Genomic DNA, 23,491 nt, shown 5'->3' with positions numbered 1-23,491 from the left:
GCGTTCCTTTCTTTCTTCCGGCTTACTTTAGTGCCCTCTGCTTCCCAGCCTCAGGGCCAGAAGCGGAGAGAATCACCTGTTTTCATTCTCTGGGAGACCTTACCCAGGCTTTCATCTCTGAGTCTGAGAGTCTGTCCCCAGGCAAAATCCAGGGGTGCTGGAGGGGCCCTTGGTAATGGCTCAAGTAATAGAACACAGCAGGGTTGGGATCCACAAGGGATTTGATGCCCATCCCTCCCCCTGTTTATCTGAGAGCTAATTTAATCCATCTGTAGGAGTGTTGTGGTGCGGTTGTACAAGTTTCTGTCAGCTGAGGTTTACCTGACGTGAGTTCAGAAAAAGGACTTTTATACTATCCGCATGAGCCTATTTATCTTTCCAAGGCTTTTGGATTTTCCACTATTCCTTAGGGCTACATGCCCTACGTGTCTCACTACAGGGCCCCTCTGTATGTGAGGAGAACTGGAAGGGGGCAAGCAGCAGGAGCTGAAGGAAAAGCTAGGCTATTTACACCACAAATTGGGAGATCCCAGATGAGGCCCCTCATATGTCAGCCTTGTTCCTTTGGATGCCAATGAGACCTCTAGCCCAGTGAGAGAGCTTTCAGACCAGGTTTTGTAAGACAGCTTTCATTTCCTGCCTTGGTGCATAAGAAGAATACACTGTCCTTCCTTCCTGGTTGCAATGACCATCAACATCACCACCACCACCACCACCTTCATCATGATCTTCTTCTTCTTCAACTTCTTCGTTGTCTTCGTCGTCTTCTTAGTCTTCTTCGTCTTCGTCGTCATTGTCGTCATCTTCTTCTTCTTCTTCATCATCATCATCATAGCACTGCTACCAACCCTGTCATCATCCTCATCCACACAAGCCCTGTCCTCAGAGCTTTATCTATTTAATTCTTACCATAACTATGGGAGAGGTATTATTTTTTAGTCTGGTTTATACAGGAGGAAACAGACCACAGAGAAGTTAACCAACCTGCTCCAAGCCATACACACAGGTAATGACCCTCAGGAAATAAGCCCATAGCTCTCTGATTTCCAGATCTATATTTAAACCCTACACTCTCCTTCACATTCCCCTAGCCCCCCAAACTGTAAATATAAAATAGTTTACTCTTTGGCCTGATGGAAAGACCAAGGTTCAGAAAGGTGGAGGGGCTTTGAGAGAAAAGTAGGCGGTGGGGTGGGGCAGAATGTCTCCAAGAGGAATCCCAGGAAGATGGGGCCCCAGGCAGAGCTGAAGACATGCGAGAAAGCATCTTAAGAGAGCCTCCCCATCCTGAGGCTCATATTGGACACCCCTTCTGAAACCTTCTAAGATGAGCCCTCTTTTCTCCTTAATTCTTCCCTTGATGTATAGGACTTTCTGTGAATGAATGATATCATTTAACTTATGTTTGCCGTTCGTTATCAGTTATGGAGCTTCTGGCTTTCTTTAAAAGCCTGGCATTTTCCACCCCGAATGCCTTGTGTTTGAAGAATGCCTGCCATTTAGAAGTACATCATCAATGTTTTTGAATGAGTGAGTGAACCAGTAAGCAAATGAGTGAATGAGAAATCACTGGATTCTGGACACATCTCTCCAGTATGGGCTCTACCTGCAGGGCACACAACATCTCCTCTCTGTACATCGGGACTTCACGCTCACTCAGAACCATTTTACCTCTGACTTTAGACTCTTGATAGAGCCTTCCACAGTGCTGCTGCCTTCCCTTCAAGGAATGAATTCTGCGTCCTTTGTCTGCAAGTGTCGAGTTACGATTCATAATATATAAGGTGGTTGTCTTGCAAGACAAAATGCAGGAGAATTAGCCCTGGGTCCAAATTCTGATTCAACCGCATTAGTTATGTGAATTGGGCAGTGAAAACCCAATGAGAACTTCAGCTTCTTCCTGTGTAAAATGGTGATACTATTGATCTCACTGGAATATGGTGGAGACAAAACGAGGTGGCATATTTGGACCTGCCTAACAAACAGTGATAGATAACAAATGGTAACTTCCTTTTTTTACCCTTAAGTACCCCCCTCCCTTTCTTCTTCTTCTCCTCTCTTTCCTCCCTCCTTCCATCCTTTGCCCAGATGCCATTATAAAATCCAAGTTCCCAGATGCCTAGAGGAATTTAAGCCTCTGAGGTTGTGCACTGCATTTTCCGGGAACAAGTCGAGGTACAGGGCAGACTAGGGGTGCTCCTTCAGAGCTGGTGACAGAGAGGCTGCTACCCTGAATTCCAGATGCCCAGGGCTAGGAGTCTGCCTCATCCAAAGGTTGCAAGCCGACAGCTTCCAGGCTACACAACCCACAGAAATGTTCAGTTTGGCACACAATGTGCTTGACAGGAGTCAAAATTATTTGCCAGTATTTAAAAAAAAATTTAGAGATTTTTATATTTTAAAGACTCCAGATTTCTTATACTCAAGATGGAAGTGGGAGATCTAGCCATACTCAGCACCCATTTCCACACTGCCACACTTGGCTCGAGCTGCCCCCTAGGGAAGCAGGATGTGTTTTCCAGAGTTCACCACTGTCCCCACCTTTCCCTGCAGTCTCTCCAGCACCGAGCCCAAGAGACATTGCCATCTGTCACTAAGTTTGTATTGTCTCCTTTCTTAGATGTGAGGAAGATTTCTCCGTGTCCCTATCACTTCCAACAGCGCATGCGGGACGGTGGGGGTGGGGGAGTGGGGGCTTTCAAAGGAGAGAACTTTAAACAAATAAAGGGAGTGTTTTTCTTTATGAAAGTAAAACTAAAAATTTTAGTACACCTGAAACTAATATAATTTTATATGTCAATTACACCTCAATAAAAAAAAAATAAGCCAACCCAGTAGACGTTATCTTGGGGGCACAGCCATTGCCTGGCACGGGGAGGGGATGACCTCTGGGGAGCCAGGGATCCCGACCTGGGGAGTGGTTTCAGGAGTGGCCACAAACATGGACACTTATCAAACCTTACATGTAAGATCAGCATGTGCATTAAATCTCAATAAGAAGAAAATTTAGAAAGTCATTTCTTAAGTTGGGTAAAATGTACATGGGCATTTGTATTATTTTACGTGTGTCTGTCTGAAATATGTCTAATAAATCCTGCTACCAGTATTAATAATATGCCTAGGTATGTAATCTACAGAATGACACGCCTGGCCTGCTTCACCCATTTGTCCCACCAGCCTGGTTCCCGTGGGGGTCTGACTTTGTGACTCTTGATCCAGGCCTATCTCTCATTCCACAGATGGGCCAACTGCAGCTTGTAGAAGTGGTAGGATTTGTCCAAGGACAGACCGCAAGAAGATGCCTGGGCTTGAACTAGAACCTTGGTCACCTGATCCCGCAAACCTTAGTATTTAGCGAGCACCCACTGCGAGCTAGGCACGAAGGGGAGTACCGTGGTGAGTAAGAGGCCCGTGGGCCTGCCTTCACAAAGGTCACCATTCCAGTGCGCTCATTGCAGCACGCCATCTCGGTGGTGATCCCCCACTCATCTAAGTAGGCGCTGTTCTCGTCATATAGGCCGATCCGTGTGAAGTACTTAAAATAGAGGCTGTCGTGCCCCACACGCCACCGTGGGCTTCGGCCGGCTCGAGTGGGCCCACGAGAGGTGGTGGTGCCTGTCCCTCCCAGCGCTGTGCGCAGCGAGGGCAGCTTGGGAACCCAGGCGGGTACACCACGGTAACTGGCGAATACTACAAATCAGAGCTCTGGATGGTGGTGGTTGTTTTTGGGGGGGCGCTGCAGGGGGAGGGGAGCGCGAGAGCCAGTGGTTAACTCTGCAGCAGCACGTTCCCTGGCAAGTGGTCCGTAAATGGTTTGCCCCTGTTATGACTGTCGTGCGTTCAGCAGAGACTGCGCGGGGAGCCCGAGACAACGGCACGTTAGACGGGCCAGGGGCTCCCTTCATATGCTCTCAGGCCAGGGGCTTCCCCCGCTGAGATTCCACTTCCTCCACTGGAAACAGGGGAGAGACAAACACCCGCCTTACCGGGTGTGTGGGGGGCAGGGGAAGGGGTGTAAAGGAAGCATGACCCCGTGCCCGATTCACAGGCGGCATCCACGAAATGTGCGTTCTGGCCCCGCACTTCCTTCCCCGGGGACAAAGGTAAGCGGACTTGGAGCCGAGCCCGGCCCCCACCCATCTGCCTTGCCCCGGCCCCGGAGGCCTCTGCCCTGGCCCTGCAGCCCCGGCACCAGCAGCTCTGTTTCTCTGTAGCTCTCAGCACACGGGGGGCAAGGGTACAGCAGAGGCCAGCTTTTCTGCCTTATTCCTGGAAATCATCAATCTCTGCCCTTCACCCTCCTCCCTGTTTCTACCACATTTTTTTCCTCCTGGATAATGAGGCCTCCGGAGACCAGGGGAGGTCTGAACCTCGTTATGGCTCTCTCCGTAGGCCGGCATCAATAAAGGCCGGCAGACCAGGGAACGGGGTAGGGGGCTGGGGCGGCCAGGCAGCGGGTGGGCAACTGGGGAAGGGGGGGCTCCCAGGCTTTCAAATCCCTGGATTTATTTCACAGTGAATTATAACTGAACTCTTTAGTGCCCGGGGCTCACCAAGGGAAGGGTGGGAGTTCACCCGGGGGCGGGAGGGGGCAGAGAAAAGGCCTGGGTGGGAGCCAGGCCAGGGGAAACTGGTCCGAATCCCGGGCACAGAAGACCTCCAGGGCTGGGGTATGAGGGAGGTCTCCTGTGTCTGCTCTGTGTAGGAGTGTAATTCCCCTGCCTTTGGGTATGTGGGAGCAGGGCAGGGGACGGGGGGCATGGCAGGGTCCTGGCTCTGCTTCCGGTGTGACCCTGGCCTAATCCCCTCCCTCCGTGCTCCTCGGTTTCTCCATCTGTACAACGACAGGCTTGTACTTGATCTCCAACTTCCTTGAGCTTCTGACACGGGGGTTCTGTGCGCACCCCTGGGTGTGGACAGCACGCCGGCATTCACCGGGGCATTCGGTGAGAATCTGTGTGGGGCGGTGGGTTAGCAGTGGGGAGAGGCATGCCGAGGGCAGAGAACAGATGGGGAGCATGAGGTCGGGGAGACAGGGCTGCCTAGGCTATGCATGGGAGAGTCAGGGGCAGACAGGGGAAAGAGGATGGTTGGGCGGGACATGGAGCAAGGTGACAGATGTCTTGGGAGAGGGAGAGAGAAACAGAATGGAAACAGAGGCAGGCAAAAGGGACAGGACTTGGAGGTAGGGCAGAGGGCAGCTGGGGAGGAGGAGGGAGGGGAGGAGAAGAACGCTGTGGTGCACAGGGGAGCGGAGGGGGCGTCCAAGTCCAGTGCCAGCACCACAGGCCGAGTGCTGAGTAAGCCCTCGCAATCATGCCCTCAGCTCATTTGAGAAATAGTACACCTCGTATCGGGTTCTGCCTGGCTATCTGGAGCGAGATCTGCAGCAGGAGGGCAGACAGCGAGGCCCCCCACGCCCCAAGCAGGAAGGCTGGCCGGGAGGGACATCACCAAACACCGCCTTGCGGGCCCTGCTTCCCTCTTTCATTCTCTCCACGTTGAGCCAGGGCCCAGAACGGGTACATGAGGCCCAGGGTCTGCGCTGCCCTTGAGGGCAGGAGTGGGGTTCCGCTTCAGCTGTAGGGCCACAGATGGATCAGGTCACACATAGACCACGGGAGTGGCCAGCCCCCAGGTGGACCTGGGCAAGGAGGCGGCTGCCAGGAGGCGGAGCCTACACGGCCTCTGGCCAGGGCCACACCACCTAGACACTGAGGACAAGCACTGCACTTGGACTCAGGCTCGGGTTCGAGCCCTCGCCCTGGGCCCGTCGCTCACTCCTGAGATCTCAGTGTCCCCAAGCAGGGACTGCAGGCGATGCCCCCCTGCTCCATACAACAATCCTGAGTCTTAAATACAGTCTTGTGTGTTGAGTGCTGGGCATGTGCACATAGTGGGTGCTTCATAAGCAATGGGTGTTACCGGTTCCCCAGACCACATATTAATTGCTTTCCACCAAACAAGTTAAGCATGGAGAAGGATACCAGAAATCTAGGCCATGGCACATGGAAGGCCTTCTAAGAGCTTGTCTAGAGAAGCCAGATCACGCTATCCCTACAGGTACAGACTTTCCGGTCAGACAGACGTGGGTTTGTGACCTGACTCTGCTTTCTGTGTGTTCGTGGTGCCTCCGTGTCCTCACCTCTAAACTGGGGACAACGGTCCTCTTATTCCTAGACTGTCATCAGGATTCAGTGGAACAGTAAATAAAAGGTCCTCCGCACAGGCCTGGCCGAGGGCAAGGGTGAAATGCTGGGGGCCTGGTGAGATGATCGTGAACAGTGCCCACCCTCAGAACAGGCGTGACAAGTCGATGATTGAACATGTGTGAAAGGACTAATGAGGGACTGGGGCACAGCAAGTGTCCAACGGGGTCACTTCCCTCCCCTAGCCACCGGGGACAGCCCTGTCACTCACCTCCACCCGTGTGGGGTTCAGCCAGTGGGGGATGTCCCGTACAGACACGTTCACTGGAAGGATGATAGACTCGCTGTTGTGGTCCAGGCACGAGGTGACACACTCCGACCCTGAGGGCAAGCACAGAGTGAGGCCACAGCTCAGCCCCCAGTCCCCTGATGCCCATGGGCTGCTCTCCCACCGTACAGGCCCTGTCACGCCTGGTCCCCAGTGGACCAGGCCATCCCGGCCTTGAGGACAGTGGAAAGAAGTGAACTCCCAGCAGGGCAGCCTCTGGTCTCCCTGACTCTATTCTCGTCTCCAATGAACAGCCTACACCCACCGCCATGTTCATTGGCCCTGAGCCCCATTTGGTCATGCCCCTCCTCTGCTTGAGAACATTTCTAAGGTTGCCCAGAAGGAGGACAAAGTGTAATCCCCTTTGCCCAGCATCCGTGGGCTCCCATGGTCTAGTCGATCTCGTCTCCCATTAACCATCTTCATGCTTTGGGTGGTCCAGCCAGATTGCCCTAGGTTTTCCACCTGAGTCCCACAACCCCTTGCCTCTATGTTTCTGCTCCCATTCACCCCTTCCCCTGAATCACCCCCGTCTGCCTTCTCAAGGTCAAATCCTATCAGTTCTTCATGGCCCAGTTCAAATCCTCCAAGAAGCCTGCCCTGATTTTTGCGCCTGAGTGAGAGCAGTATTCAGCAACGAGGAGTCTCTCGGTGCTGGCCTTACGCCATCCCTCTGCCTACCTTTCCACAGTTACAGTGATGCCCTAGATGGACAAGGATGAGGGGGACTCATCTATGAGCCCAGCCTGGTGCCTGACATGCAGGGACTGCTCAGAATGCATCAGCCCAGGGCGTGGTGAGCCCATGAATGCAGCACAGCCTCCTAGCTCCTCGCTTTCTGCTTGCTCAGGGCTTGCACACACGCCTCCCCTGTGCCTTTAGACCCTTCCTACTTCTCTTCAACTAGTGCACTATTAGTGATCCTTCAGACCTCAGTCCAAGTGCCGCCTACTCCGAGGAGCCCTCCCTGCTTTCCTGACAGGCCAAGCCCTCTCACGGGCACTAGCCCCTTCCCACGGGCTTGGTGACTGTTGTATTGATGGCTCTCTTCCCTGCCGGACTGTAAACTCCTGAGGCCAGCCCTCTCCGTGCTCCCCGTTCCATGCCCAGAGCCTGGCACTGTGCATGGCAGCAAGTATTTGTGAAATGAGTGGGAGAGACAGGGAGGGCGTGAATGCGTCCATGGACAAGGGACCGAGGGAGTGGGTGAATGCACAGGAGGACATGGGTACCCAGATGGGGGAGTGAATGAATACAAAACTGGATACGTGGATAAAGGAACGAGAAAATGAATGCACTGATGATAAACAGGGACAGGCGGGTACACAGCAGCCCTTGGTGAGGGACACCTGACTTTAAGCTGTGGGTTGGCAAGTCCATAATTTGGTGCATTCATTCTCTACCCTGACCTCACACATTGTAAAGTCTCCTGAAAACCAAGCCTATCCCACGAGGTATCTCCAGGACTCTCAAGCCGTGCTCATTCATGTAGGCAAAGAATGGACGTGTCAGAATCTGACCAAGGCCCTAAGGAGGTCATTCCTCTACCTTAATGCCTGGACCACCATTGAACACTAACTAAGTGGACCCCAAGAGACAGCCAACTCGATTCTAGTAGCCATTCTAAAGGTGTGTGTGTGTGTGTGTGTGTGTGTGTATCCCCCCACACATATATAGGTATATATGGTTTATCTATGAGGGCCCTTCTTATTGCCCTCTTGTCCATCTCTTCAGTCTGAGAGACTCAACAGGACTGAAGAGGGGATGAGGGTGGAGTGTCAGGCCTAGGACAGCGTTTAAAACCTCTTCACTTTACACACAGGGCCCCCCAGCCCAGAAGGGGGGGCAGATCCCTGGCCGTGCAGGTGGTTTTCATATGTCACACGTTCTCCTGAATATCCCGTGCTGTACCACAGGTTGTCACCACACCCATTTCTCAGGTTAGAGACGTGCACAGAGCTCAGGTTACAGAGCAGGCGATTAGGGGCCCATGAATTAAAACCCACGTCCTTCGGCCTTCGGCCTTCTGAGCCCAGCAATGGATACAGGGGAGCCCAAAAGAGGAAAGAGAAAGGAAGGTAGAGGAGAGAAAAGAAATGGGGGGGGGGGTTTGCAAAAATACCAAAAAGATGAGTGATGGGAATAAGGCGGGGTGGGGAGTCACGAAGTAGCTGGAGAAAGTCAGTGCTGTGTGTTTGTCAGGAGATCTGTTCTAAAGGAGTATTTAGGGAGCGAGGTAGAAGCAAGGCTGTGATGATAAAATCTTCTTTTGCAAAAACAAGAGGCAGCCCGTGAGGAAAAGCCAAAGGCTCTCTTCTCGCAGGAGGGGCACAAAGGGGAAGATATGGTCAACGCAGGAGGCCATCCCTGCCCTGCTCAGCAGCAGCCCCGTCTCCCCTTCCCCTTCCCCGCAGCTCCCTCCCCTGCGCTCTCCTCCCCCACCCACGGGGCTGGGGCTTTAGGATCAGGCTGCTATGTTGTGATATATGAGCCAGCCGGAACTGGCATCATTACTGAGGGTGATCTCACCAGGCCCCTGCCTCTCCTTCCCAGGGAGGGGGAGAGGGGGTGGGGAGGCAACTTTCTGAGGGTTCCTAACTGCCACCGAAGCCAGCCTGTGCTGCCCGGGGAGGGGCCCACAGGGAGCTGCTCTGGGTGGCTCCAGAACGTGTCCTCCAGCCCCCAAGCCCACACGAAGGAAGGGACCACATCTCACCCCTGATTATAAGGCCTTGGATCAAATCCCCTCCTTGGTGAGGTGGGCTCTCCCCAGGGAGGGGCTCAGCCTGGGCTTCTGATGTGGGAATCTTTGGAGGTGAGGCAGGGGAAGGACCTGGAGGTCAGGAGGGAAACCTGTTTCCCCTCCTTCCCAATGGTTGTCTCCCAGTGTCCCATGCTGCCTTTACCCTCTTAGCTCCCGCATTTGCCCCCCACCCCCACCACCGTGGATCACCATATTCATAAAAGGGGCATCTGCATGGCAATGGGGGACGTGGGTACCGGGAAGGGAAGGACATCCAGGTTCCAGTGTCGTACTGACTTCTTCCCCTTTCTGCTTGACCGTGAAAAAGCTCGGTGGGCAAAGGAATGCTACGGCCACACGTCCGCCTCCCTCTAGCTGGGCGAGCCGAGAGCCAGGCCGTGCGCGGCTGCGACGTGTGCGTGGGGCGTGTGCACACAGTGGCCGCGGGGTGTATTTGTGCATCTCTCTGCACAGGTAACATGTGTCAGGGCATAAGATGTGCCTGTGCTTGTGACAGGTGTGTGACCAAATGTCACACCTGTGTGCCTATTACGTGACTCTGGGTGTGTGTGTTAGGTGATGTGGCTGATGCGTATGTGCCAGGCATGAGTTAACGATGCGTGGGTTTGGGTCTATGTTTGGTTATTATACATTTGTGCTTGTTGTTTATTTTTGCATGTGTGAATATATTTGAGCGTATCTGTGGAGGTAGACAGGCAGGAAGTCTGTTTCTATAAGTGTTTTGTTTTGTTTTGTTTTAAAATAAGTCACTTAGGGATGCCTGGGTGGCTCAGTTGGTTAAGCGACTGCCTTCGGCTCAGGTCATGATCCTCGAGTCCCGGGATCGAGTCCCGCATCGGGCTCCCTGCTCCGCGGGGAGCCTGCTTCTCCCTCTGCCTCTCTCTCTCTCTCTCTCTCTGTCTCTCATGAATAAATAAATAAAATCTTTAAAAAATAAATAAATAAATAAATAAAATAAGTCACTTAATGAAAATTTTCCCTCCCAGGGCCACTTAATACCAGTCATGAGTATAAGTGAATATTCACTTGCGTACCCTGACCGAGTTGGGGGTGGGGACCCCATCACAGACATAAGTGTCTAGAACCACCTATCAGGAATGATGGAGAGAAGAAAGCGATGGCTTTGGGGTAGAGCAGCCCGTGTTTTTGACCATTGCTACACCTGTTGCCCCAACCTTCTAGAACGCCTATGTTGGCAAATGACACAAGATACCACCCCTCTGCAACTGTCCTGGTCAGGGTCCTTTGGACTGGTGAATCTGTAGGAACTTAAAGTACCTTCTGAATCATCAGAAACAGCAACCTTGCACTTGGAGGTTTTTCTCACCCACGTAGGAGCAGATGCTCTGGGCTCCATGCAGGAGCGCTGATTCCTAGTCTGCTTGTAGGTGAAGAACATATGTGTGCTCTCAGGCTCTATGTTTCCCTCTTTGAGAGGCGGTGGTCAGAGGCCCCACACACCTCCCCTCTCCAACCACAGGCCTCGATTCTGGATAAGAAGTGACAGCTCCCATTCTGCTGGATGCAGAACTTGTTGGCTCTGTGTGACTGGGAGTGAGTGTGTGCGTGATAACCTTCTGCTCCAGACATCCCTGGTGATTATCCCATAAATCACATTGGCCATGAGAAAGAACATCCAATTCCCTGGGCTTTTCATCATGGTCAATTAGGGAATCAGCCCAAGAGGTCAGCATCACCGCCCTCAACTGAGGTCAGACTCAATGCACGCCCACTTCCCCAGAAAGCCTCGGAGCCTGTGATTAATGCATCTGTCCAGACGCCTGGTTTCAACCAGGCCAATCCCTGGCATCAAACCCCAGGTTGTCTCCTCTCACTGTGAGCACTTTGTGAGCTAGCCTATCGCCACACAAATAGTATTCTGAACATGCTCTTTATCCTCTCAGTGGGAGGCCACTGAGATGCCAGGGCAAGAACTCGGGCTTCAGAGTAAGGGAGATATTCTGTTATCCCTTCAAGTCTCCATCTCCTCATCTGTTAAAGGTCATGGAGCAGATACGAGACAATGCCTCTAAAGTGCTTGCTGTGGGGCCTGACCCTTAATAGGTACTCACGAAGTATTAGGTTTATGCACAATTTAAGATTAACACCGGACCACGACTGCTTTCCGAAATACGACGTGTGCTTCCGCATCTCCTTCCCTTTGCACCACATGGTTCCTTCTGTCTGGAAGCCCATCTCCTGCCCAACAAGCTCTTTCCAATCCCTACAGCAGCATCCCTTCCCCTGGGAGCCTTCTGTGTCCCCCGACACGGCAGTCAGCTTTTCTGTACTCCGGTCTGACTCTCCACACTCACCGACCGTGGCTTCTCCAACATGCGTGCCCTTCACTCTCTTTCTGGGAGCACAGGACCTGGTCTCTCTCATCTCTGTCTCCCTCCCACAGGGCATCACGAGCGAGGCACTAGCCCCAGGCTCCCAGAAGGACCTGGCCCTCCCACTGCCACCCTCACGCGCCCACCGTACCTATGGCATAGCCTTCCGGGCACTGCAGTTTGAGGTTGCTGTTGAGCGGGTCCGGGGCCGAGCACTGGCCCTGCATCTCCTGGCAGACGTGGAAGGAGCCGCTCCAGGTGCCGTCTTTCCGGCAGTGGATGATGTTGCTCCCACGTCCCTGAGCACCACAGAAGAACAGTCAGGGTGACCAAGGGGGACTGTCACCCTCACCATAATCAGCCCCTCCAAATAAAAGAGGAAACCGTTCCTCATCTCCCCAGGGCCCTGGAAGTGTTTGGAAAACAACTGCTTAACAACGGTAGAAACCCATTCACCCTAAAATAGAGGCACTGTTAACATCTCTGCTTGACAGGTGGGGAAACTGAGGACTCAAACATGCTCAGAGCTCTCCAGGGAGCCTAGCTCCCACGATTCCTGAACCCTAGCTTCGAGCTCTTTCAGAGATTTCGGTCAGAGGGATTTGTTTTGTGTGTTGATTTTTTTTTTTTTTTTTAAACTGAGATGGTAGGTGACCAAACGCACCCCAGCTCATACAGTAAGTAAGAACATGGGTCCTGGAGCTGTTTGTGAGAGGGTAGGCATACAGCAAAGCTTGTTTCCTCTCAGCCAGTGAGGAAGCACCCCACGGGAGGGCTCTGCCACACGCGAACTTGGTAGGTCAGAAGCTTTTTCGTCCTTCCTCTCCTTCTCCTTCCTTCCTTCCTTCCTTCTTTCCTTCCTTCCTTCCTTTCTTCCTTCCTCTCCTTTTCCTTCCTTCCTTTCTTCCGCTCCATTCCATTCCATTCCGTTCCAGCAGCAATGGCACCCCCGGAGGTGGTGTGGGGATACTTCTATCTGTGCCCTCCCCTGCCCTACACAGTTTCTACACTACACTACAGAGTTTCTCGATCTGCCGCAAGGCGGCAGGCACACGCGGCTTGCAGGCACCGTCCTCTCCCGCTGAGCCCCCTTTCAAAGTCTGGGATTCTCATGGGAGGTCCCGCTCCGCAGATACTTTAGAACTGCCCCTGAATCCAAGGACCATTTCTTAGTGCCCAGTCTGTGCCCGGCTCCGTGGCGTCCAAAAGTAAAGTGAGCCAGTATCGGCCCCCGTGAGAAAGACAGTCATGTGAGCAGCCAGCCACGTCAGTGTGAAGGTGCTCGGTGCTAGGTGCTCTGAGGACACGGGGAGAGCAATCGGTTGTCAGGGGAAAGCAGGGAGGCCCTGTAGAGGAGGTGATGTATGGAAAAGAGTTTTCAAGGATGCATAGAATCACAGGCAGAACAGGGATAGAAAGACCTTTCTGGAAGGCCAAAGGGCATGTGCAAATGCAAGGAAGGACAGTGAGCAGCAGAGAGCTCCCCGGGGGTTCTCATCTTGTGAAGCAAGGGAGGATGAGCTGCTTGGCAGATGCAGGGTGGGGCCTTCAAAGTCAGCTTATGGAGTGTGGTGGCCTCTACCCGTTCAGAATGGAGAACCATGGGTGGCTTCGGGACGGGGGTCCCTCCATCGTAGAACAAGCTGTATATTCTCTCCCTCTTTAAAGCTTTGGCTAAGAAGAGAATCCCTATATGAGGCCAGAGGAGCTGACTGCTCTACTCTCCATGCATTAGCTGCTGTGCCCCTCGGCTTCTGCTCAAACTCCTATGCCTGGCCTCCGGAGCCCTCGTGGCCTTAGCTCTGGCTCATTCTCCATGGTTTTGCTCCCTACAGCACCGCCACCAACCTCGAACTTTGGTTTAAATTGCCTGCACCCTCAAATGCCCCGTATGCCATCTCCAGCCGCCATGCTTCTGCTTTCATGCTCCTTCTGGTGGCTGTGTCTCTCTCCCCACGCAGACACCTTGTCTGGCACAGACGACCCTGTCCTACCACTGCTCTAGCCCCACAGAGCACACTACCTTAAGGTCTCTGACACGCCCTGCCTCTGTTTACCATCCTTTCCCACCTAGAGGATGAACTCCTCAAGGCCCAAGACCGTGCCCCCTCCATCCCCGCATCCTCGGGGCCTTTCCACAGCACACCACCGGTCCTGATCACCTGGTCCATTCATTCATCACTCAGTAGATATTTGTGCTCATTCAAGAACTGTTTAACAGAAGATGGGGTGAATAGGTGGAGAGTTATGGTGTGAATTTGTTCAATAAGCAAGGACACAAGTGAACCTGTGGGTGAGGGGATAAATGCACGAGTGAGCCAACGAAGACATGGGAGAACGAGGGAATAAATGAATGAGTGCATGCAGGAGGAAATGAATCAGCTCGTTGAAAGGGCTGATGCAGGCCGAAGGTCCCCCATCTGAGAAAACAGCTGCAAGGAGACAGGATTCAGGAGAGAAGGGGGGCCCTCTCCGGGCCTCTCGTGGGCCTTTCCAACTGCCGTGGAAGCATCGGTGGCCACGGGACAAGGGTGGCCCATCCCAAGCATGCAGCTGTGGGACGTCTTGCAGAGTCCACCCCCAGAGGTTCTGCGTGAGCTCAGGGAGTTTAGGCAGCTTCGCCTGGCTTCAGAGAAGCGACTCTCCCTCCTGGAGCCCCAGGCCCCAGGCCCCATGATTCTGCTGGGCCCTTGGGGGAATAGGAAATTGACCCCAATTTCCTGGAGCCTTGGCCTGGGCCTATGATGCATTTGGCCTCCAGCCCCTGAAGGGCTGCAGACCTCAGCACAACGTGGGCCAGAGTTGGCTGGGGACCTCGGTTTGCAGCAGAGAACGTATTAGAACTAGCTGGAATCTGCTCAGGGAATTTCGCCATAGAGAAATCCACCGTAGAAGGCTCCACCATAGAAGAGGGGAGCATAAAGGCCCTGGTCTTGCTGCCTCCAGCCCCTCTCCCTCCTGCCCAGTTTATCGGGCACTTCCGGCTGCTGATTAAATCTGCGTTTAAAAAGTATGCCATCCTTCTGCTAAGACACCTTCGCCTTCCAAACGAGTCACACTTGTGCCCTGGCACTCCAGGGTCTCCACGGTGGAGCCCAGATGGCAAGGCTAGGCCCATCCCTTGCCATGCACCTGTCTTTCCTTCTAGTCTCACGGTTAGCTGGTCTCTCCTGCACATTTCTCTTGCTTCCCACCTCCGCATCTTTGTCCTCGCTGTGCCCTCTGCACAGCAGACTTTCCAGAGCCTTTCTGGATTTCCAAGTTCCCCTTTAGGACTAGATCTTGGTGCACTCAGGGCTTACCTACCTGAGTACAGAGTCTCAGAATTAACCCTTGATGTTAAGTCTAGGGTGACCACAGAAGACCTGACGTTGAGGATGCAATCTGAGAGAACCCAGGACCACTAGGCAAGGAGCGTGCCAGGTGTACTCAGCTCTGAATGCACAGTTCTGCACGCAAAGGTGAAATCTCATCCAAGAGGGCTGAGCATCCCTCAGCAAAACATTTTGCCTCTCTGTGCCCATGAATAGGTCTGTAAAAAAGCACGTGTGCTCTCTCAAACTCTCTTTAGTCACACTGGTTCACAAAGCACTAAGGCATACAATAATTATATTATCAAATACCCATCATGTGCCAAGTGTTTTACAGGCATTTAAAAATCCTTTTAACAACACAGTAGAGTAGAAATCATATCCTTGTTGCAGATTCGGAAACTGAGGCTCAGCTAGGAAGTGAAAGGTGAGTTTTTTAAATGATGCTAGTGTTAATGGTTAGCAGCATGGACTCGAGCCAAACGACATAGATTCGAATCCCAGCCCTGCAACTGCCCAGCTGTGAGTATTTGGGGAAGCTCCTTAACCTCTCTGTGTTCCTTACTTTCCTCAGCTGTTAAATGGGCATGGGGTCCCCTGCCTGACAGAGTCATCACGGGGACTGAGTAAGTTAGATTATGGGAAGCCTCTCGAGCTCCACACAAGCACCGGGCTCTCTCAGTGTCAGCGAAGGTTCTAGGCCACTCTGCTGCCATGTCTCTGGGGGGACTTCAGAATCCGCTCAAGCATCACCCACATTTTAGAAGTGGCAGTAGCCGCCGTGGGAAGGCAGCATGCCCCAGACATGGGGATTGCCCGAGCCAGAGGCGGGTCTCCTGACTGTGAGCCTCTGTGCCTTTACTACACTGGAGGGGAGAGGCGGGGAGAGGGAGAATTAGATTTCTTCTCCTTAGCAGAAATGGAAATAGACAAAAGAGTGGCCGAGAGACACAGGGCGGCCTCAGAGCAGGACAGACCCAGGCAGCGCAGGCGGGACATAAAGGGCTAAGCTTTGGAGGCGGGCTGACTAGGAACAGGAACCTCCGGTCCACCACTCCTGGCCATATGGCGGCGGGGGCGGGGGGGCCACCTTAACTCATGGAACCTCAGCTTCCACATCTACAGAATGGGGCAGTAATGCCAGACAGATGCTGTGGGGCTGAAATAAAGTAGAGCACTCAGCCCAGTGACTGGCAAGGAGTAAACGCTCAATAAATCACTGCTGCTATTAATTACTTAATTCCCAGGCAGTGCCCTTATATGCACTTTGAGCCTTCCAAGGGTGACGTGTAGCCCTATGTGTACGAGGAAGGACCGGCAGAAAATCGGGTGTGGGCAATGACTCAGTTAGGAGATCAGAGACGTGAAGATCTGAGTCTGATGGTGCCTTGCTGTGCGACTTGGGGCAAGTGTCTTCCCCTCTCTGGGCTCCAGTGGTCCCATCTATAAAATAAGTGGGTTGCAGCGGGGGATCTCCTAGGTCCTGCCCACCTCCTGTGAAGTTTCTAACTTGCTCTAGGAAGCCCAGAGTGTCCAGGCAAGCCTTTGACAATGCTGCAACCGGAAGCCACCCCTGCTTGGAGAGGCGTCGTGCGTGGGAGGACTCCGCCGTATCCACAGCAGAGCCCATAAAGGCATGAGCCAGATGCATGCCCCTAGTTGCAGGAAGGCTTTTACGGCCACCTCTGCGATCCATGCAATGACCTGGGTGCGTTACTGATTGCACTCCTACCCTTCCTGTCTTGCTTTTGCTGAGCTGCTAGAATCCCTGTTAAGAGCATTACTTCGTCCACAAGCACCTTTAGCCTCTTCCTCTGCTGCAGTCCCCGGGCATGCATCTCCCACAGACTCTGTCCCAATCACAAGACGGCTGTTCCCCTAATCACCTACAAATGCCACCCCCTCCCCCATGCTTCTCTTGTGGAACCAGGCCTGAGTTATCACCTCGGACAGCTCAGGAGCATCTGCGCTGGATTAAATGTTGGGGCAATTAGCACTTCTCCCCAGCTGTCTGGGGATGGAGTTCCCACCCTTTGCCACTAGCATGCCCTGGAAGTGTTCAGGGGTGGTAGGAAGAGCAGGGTGGAGAGGCCCGTCAGCACCACCCACTCACTCGTAACCGTGGGCAAGAACTTAGCCTCCAGGACTTCTTCCCTCATTCGAAAAAGGGGATGTTGGTTTCTTTTTCAAATGTCTGGCTGGTGGGAGTTGTCAAAATGAGAGAAAGTCCGGGGCACCAGTCTGGCATCCCGGAAACACTTTAAAAGTAAAGAAGCTGTTATTACCAAGGTTCTCCGTCTTGGTTTACAAAAATACTAACACTATAAATTCGAGAGCTGAACTGTGCAATATGGGAGCTACTGTATTAGCGGGGCTGTTTGCATTTAAATTTGAACTGTTTAAAATTAAATAGAGGGTAAAACGTGGTTGCTCGGTCGCTCCAGCCATGTTTCCAGTACTCCACAAGCCAGATGTGGCCAGTGGCCACCATACCAAAAAGCACAGACTGGGACAATTTTCATTACAGCAGAAAGTTCTACTGGGCATTGCTAGTCTAGAGAATTCATATATTGTACAGGTTTACTTGAGCAATAAGTCAGGTTTCCCTATGGTTCATACCAGTCTCTCCACCCCACACTGTGGCTTCATGCATGACAGATGCCCCCTTTCCTGACTTTCTGGGGCTAGCCACCCACAGAGGGATAGCTTTCAAGCCATTCCCTTTCTAGATTCTATAGGAGCGCACATGGAGCATCAGGGATTCTCTCCACTAGAAGTGACCTTAAAGGGAAGCTAGTTCATCTGTGTTTTTCTTCCCCAGGGCTGCCATGTACGGTGGCACAGGTTGTATACTACACAATTTCAGGGGTTACTCATAGGCATGCTGTACTTTCATTACCTTATTTAATCCTGCCAAACCATGAGGCAGGTGATATTATACCCCCCCCCCATGAGAAAACTGAAACTTAAAGGGTTTAACAATTTGCCCAAGTCCTCCCACTGGTAAGTGGTGAAGTTAGGATTCGAACTCAGAGTCCAGATCCAGCATCATACTGGCTCCCAAGGAACAAATGAACTGGAGGTTTTATTTGTCAATTTGCTTTTAGCATTAGTGGGAGGGAGTATGTGAACTTCCCCTATACTAGTCCCTGTCCTCTTCTGCCAGGATCTGGAACTTGTTTGGAAAGCAAAGAATTCCGGCTCCATACAAGCTGTTTAATTCAAGATACTCTGGGCCGTAGGTTTCTGCTGTGTTTACAGGCAGCAAGAGGGGATCTGAGGTGAATACTAGATTTGGCTCTCAGGCCCCTGGTCTGAGGGTAGAGGAAATTCATTTTCGGTACAAACTAGAAACGTCAATTGTATTAGGAGCCCATTTGGCACGCGTCCCCTCATTCTTTGAGCCGACAAGCAATACCCCGCTCCTTTGCGTCTAGCCTCTTCGCCAGTTGCCAAACAGAACTGCTTGAGTCGTCTGATAAATTTACATTTTCCTCTCCTTTAAATACAAACTGGCCATGAAAGGTACTTGGCAGGCCCCAGGCAGACTGGGTTTCAGTTTGATAACATGACCGCGGCCAGAATAGTATTTGGCTCAGCAGTTTGGGTAACTGTTAGCAACAGTTTTATGTAAGGGAGGGAGAGGGAAGTTGATCAGCCTGCGTGAGGCCGTGGTAATCTCTGGCCTTTGCTTGTCTCGGCCCTGGCTTCTGCTTCCCTGGCAGGCAAGGATGGGAATGACCTGGGTACGCAGACATTTAAGAGTATACACGACAAAGGATTTTCAGGGGTTGCCTATTGGATTCAGTCTGTCCACAGTTGGGGGGCTCTGGATTCTGACTCGGGCGACACCAGCTCCGTCACCTTGGGTGGTTGAGTGACTGCTCTGAGTGTGAATTTTTCTCATTTAGAAAATGAGATTTTTCTGGACGTTCACTGAGGCTCTCATGGCTTGACATTCCATGAGCACCTACTAGGTGTCTGGCACTGTCCCAAGTACTGAAAACTCAGGGCAGATGAAAGAGGTGGTAAAGCACTTCACAGCCTGGGGAAGGGGCACCTGAAATGAGTTACAGGCAGTGTGGCCAGTGCTGGGGTGGGGGGAACCCAAGCAGGGGCACTGAGCCCAACCGTAGAAGGGACCTCAAGAAAGAGTTCCTGAAACTGATGGTTGCCAGAGGGGAGGGGTGGGGGGATGGGCAACACAGGTGCAGAGGAGTGGGAGTGGGAGGTATGGGCTTCCAGCACAGGGAAGATAGTCCACGGTAGTGTGACAGCCCTGCATGGTGACTGATGGTAGCGACATATATGGCGAGCACAGCTGTGTTGTACACCTGCAACGAATCGTGTGTCAACCATCCTTCAATAAAAAAGGGGGTTCCTGGAGGAATGGGTGCCCAGGCTGGCCTGGGGAGGAAGATGAGGAGCGAGGCAGCTGGAAAAGGAGAGAGGAGCTCTTTCATGTGAGGAGCAGGTGAGGGGGCATTGAGGATGGTGGTTTGCCAGGGCCTGGCACTGGCGGGGCACTAATAAAAATGGATGAGGACCAGCTGCAGGTGAAGCCAGCCCTGGGTCCCAGACGGCTAAACCCCAGCCCCACCTGGCGGAAGGTCCTTGCACACCCTTGAAATATAGGGCTCGGCCTATCAACCCAAAATGGCTGGTTTATTGTGGTGGAACCGTGGTGGATTTGCCATTTCCCTTTTCTGTTCTAGATTCCCTACCTGTCTTAGAAGGAGTAAGAGAAACTTTAGTCATAGACTCCATCAGCAGGAATGGCTCGAGTGCCAGACTTCCTCTTGGTTACAGGGGGATGGAGATAAGATCCCAACCCTGCTATCTCCTCCTGGTCTCCCTTTCTTCCCTAGTGTTCTCCGGACTATATACTTCTCATCGGAATGCGGTTTCCCTTCTCTTCATGCTGCCAGAGCCAACTGATGTCTTGAGGACATGGCGGCATTGCGTTTTTAAATACTCCAGGGACAACCACAGGTGATGGTGGTGGAAAGTTGGCAAAACCACCCTGGTCATTCCTATCACAGTAACTCAACTGTGATTGTTTTTACACCATGGGATTCCATATATGCTTTCCTTCATAAGGGCTCTAACACTAACCATTTTGCAAAGCTAAGAATCTCTGAGCCAAAATAGGGTGTTTAGGGAGGAAAACAAGGCTCAGGGAGATTCCCAAAGAAGATAATCAGAACCCAGTTTCTTAGCTCCTGCATTGGCGACACTGCCGTATCTGCAGAGGATCCAGAAGGATGCTGTTCTTCAGATACAGACGGGTCTTCGGTAAGCAGATAGGATGGGGCCCAGAGCACCAACCTTCAAGTTCAAAGAGTCTTACCTGGGCAGCATCGCTGTCTTCACACTTGATTCTACACTCGCTGTTGAACTGGAAGCCATTCGTGCACTGGTAGAGCCCGTGGAATTTTGGTGGAGGTGGGTCACAGGTCACAGGAACACAAGCGCCCTCCTGCCAGCTACCATCTTGGGTACACTGAGTCTTGAAGGCCCGTCTTCAAAGAAGAGATAAAAGAAGAGATGTCTCAAGGATCAGATGGCTGGACTCATGCCCTATCCAACACCCAAATTTCTCTGGAGCCAGCTGACCTCTCATTTCCCTTTCCCACTCCGGATCCCTGACCTGCCCTATTAGTTGGTAAGGGGCACGTGTAGGGATTAAAGAAAATTCATTGACTTGGATTAAGCAAGAGTTTCAGACATTCTCTCAGTTCCATGTGGACTGAAATAAACTCAAGTCCTGCCAACTCTTGTCCTCTTCCTTCCTTCTAGAGTGTTCTGATGGGTGCTAGTACAATGATGATATTCATTCCTACCATTTATTGAACAATTACTATGTGCCAGGCACTTTGCAAACACTTTCTAGACACATCCTCATTTATTCTTTACAATAATATAATGCAGTAACTGGTATTATCATCTCGATCTTATTATTGAAAGTTGAGGCCCAGAGAAGTGAAGTCGCTTGCCTGAGGTCACACAGCCAGGAGGCAGTTACTAACAATGTCCCTGTAGATTCTCACAGGGCAGCATATGATGAACAGTGGGTATTGCCTCCAGCAAAAAAAAAAAAAAAAAAAAAATGAGTGCTTCCTTATAATCGGACATCCAGACCTGGTTCTCCTCGCCCCCAGAACCTGTGAGAGTGTGTTTCCAGCCCTACTTACTTCTTTGACTTCCGAGAGGAGCCAGGCACGTGATATCCAGGTTTGCACTTGTACTTGCAGAAAGAGCCCACCTTGTGCTTGTTCTCTCGGCACCGGGCTGTCTGGAGGTCTGCGTTGGGCACTGGGGGCGGAGCTAGGCACATGAGCTCACACAGGGCCTCTGGGAAGGACCACAGGCCGTCCTCCATACAGGTCAGGAGGCTGTTGTTGCCTGGAGGACACAGGCGGGCAAGGTTAGCAGACAGGGTGAGGGGGGTCTCTGACACCCAAGCTAACTTATGGGCTGCCTGGGCTTCATTAAGCTTGAAAAGCCAGAGGGTCCTCCTCTTGGAATTCCAGCCCCTTCTGTTTCCAACTGAGGGCCTCTGGGAGATGGACAGCGCTGTGACAAAGAGAAGATCCAGCTCGGGGACTAACTCACCCCACATTGACAGTAAATTAAAATTCAAGGATCCCGACTCCCGATTCAGAACCTCTTCTACTGCGTAGGAAAGAGACCTTCCATGGGGTGCCTGGGTGGCTTAGTCATTAAGCGTCTGCCTTCGGCTCAGGTCATGATCCCAGGGTCCTGGGTTCAAGCCCCACATCGAGCTCCCTGCTCAGCAGGAAGCCTGCTTCTCTCTCTCCCACTCCCCCTGCTTGTGTTCCCTCTCTCGCTGTGTCTCTCTCTGTCAAATAAATAAATAAAATCTTTAAAAAAAAAAAAAGGAAAGAGACCTTCCTGCTCCTTCCATCCATCCTCCTTGCTGCCCGGTGGGCATCCAAGCCCACAGGGGAAAGTACATATGCCCTCTAATAACTGACAAAGCAGGCTCCCATCAGAATCGACTCTGAGCTCTCGTAGCAGTGTGCCGGGCGACCTCGAGCTGCTGGCCGCTCCTCTCTGGGCCCCGCGCCCCTGTACATCTCTTAGCCCCCCTTGGGCCTTAAAGTGATGGCACTATGGTATCCGGAGGTCTGATATTTTTTTGCAGGCCCCAGCGTTCAGTGAAGCTTCGCCAGAGCAGCGCTCCCCTGAAGCCCGTGCCAGCTCCGACAGGTGTGCGGATTGCCACCGGGAGGCTACGGTGCAAAGAAGTAAACCACGAGGCATCGGGCTTTTCACTGCCAGCTCATATATTATTGCCACGCAGCCTGCCCCAAACCTCCCCAAGACAATTAGAGATGGACCCGAAGCCCGCGTTTCTCAACCAAACGCTCCTCTCCGCGGTTATTACCGAACGGTGTTGACAAGCAGGGCTGGACGCCCGTGGGAGACTGCGGGACGGGAAGGGTGGAGGGGTGGAGGGGCGAAGGGGTAGGGGCGAAGCTGACATGCACTGCGTCCTGAGTGCCGTGGGGACGTTGTCTGAGTTAGTCTCACAGCGGGCTCGTAGCGGGACGACGCATGTTTGGGAGTAGAGACTCAGAGAGAGAAGTGACCTGACCAAGTCCTCGTAGTTAGTAAAAGGCAAACTGAAGCTTAGAATCAGTGTTGTCTAACGACGGAGTTGTTTTCTATGGGAACCTGGCTACCTATGCTCAGTAGAGCCTTTTCGTCTGTTCTCAGGGAGCCAAACGAGAGAGGCAAACCCCAGCTCTCCGGTCTACGGAAAGAGAACGATTGCGCCTGTCTCTCATGGAGATGAGAAGACAAAAGGAAACATTTCTGAAAAGTGTCCAGGGAAATGCTGTCAGGGTCCTTATTTGCTTCTTCCCCCGTCCCTCCCTTCTTGCCTGCCTGCTTCCCTCCCTCCCTTCTTGCCTCCCTCCCTCCCTCCCTCCCTCCCTCCTAACCTTGCCAGTGTCCCTCCCTCCCTCCCTCCCTCCTAACCTTGCCAGTGTCCCTCCCTCCCTCCCTCCCTCCTAACCTTGCCAGTGTCCCTCCCTCCCTCCCTCCCTCTCTCTCTCCCTCCCTCCCTCCCTCTCTCCCTCCTTCCCTCTCTCCCTCCCTCCCTCCTAACCTTGCCAGTGTCCCTCCCTTCTTGCCTGCCTCCCTCCCTCCCTCCCTCCCTCTCTCTCTCTCTCTCCCTCCCTCTCTCCCTCCCTCCCTCCCTCTCTCCCTCCTTCCCTCTCTCCCTCCCTCCCTCCTAACCTTGCCAGTGTCCCTCCCTCCCTCCCTCCCTCTCTCTCTCCCTCCCTCCCTCCCTCTCTCCCTCCTTCCCTCTCTCCCTCCCTCCCTCCTAACCTTGCCAGTGTCCCTCCCTTCTTGCCTGCCTCCCTCCCTCCCCCCCCAACCTTGCCCTCACTGGCTGACCTGAGGAGAGCCGTGTGAGGGCACAGAGCCCTTCATTCGTCCAACAAGCATCCAGACATGCCGACTATGTGCCAGTCACTCTGTATGCTGGGACACAGCAGTGAACAAAACAAACAAAAACCCCTCAAACCCTGCCCTCTTGGAGCTTCGATTCTAGCATGATAGGGAGGAGCCCA

At 52.8% G+C, this 23,491-nt stretch overlaps 1 protein-coding gene across 1 annotated transcript in view; it reads right to left on the bottom strand.

Moving 5' to 3' along the window:
* The window catches only part of PAPPA (pappalysin 1), a gene marked incomplete at its 5' end in the record, with an annotated part of 238,201 nt that overhangs the window by 24,658 nt on the left and 190,052 nt on the right, over positions 1 to 23,491 (bottom strand). Inside the window, 4 exons of the mRNA XM_032418990.1 lie at positions 6,421 to 6,530; positions 11,726 to 11,873; positions 20,236 to 20,407; positions 21,080 to 21,290. Coding sequence (XP_032274881.1) covers positions 6,421 to 6,530; positions 11,726 to 11,873; positions 20,236 to 20,407; positions 21,080 to 21,290 — 641 coding nt within the window. The remainder of the gene's footprint in view (positions 1 to 6,420; positions 6,531 to 11,725; positions 11,874 to 20,235; positions 20,408 to 21,079; positions 21,291 to 23,491) is intronic.

This window comes from Phoca vitulina, unplaced genomic scaffold (assembly GCF_004348235.1).
Source record: "Phoca vitulina isolate PV1807 unplaced genomic scaffold, GSC_HSeal_1.0 scaffold21, whole genome shotgun sequence".
NCBI lineage: Eukaryota > Metazoa > Chordata > Mammalia > Carnivora > Phocidae > Phoca > Phoca vitulina.
This window is presented reverse-complemented; position numbering and strand designations above follow the sequence as displayed.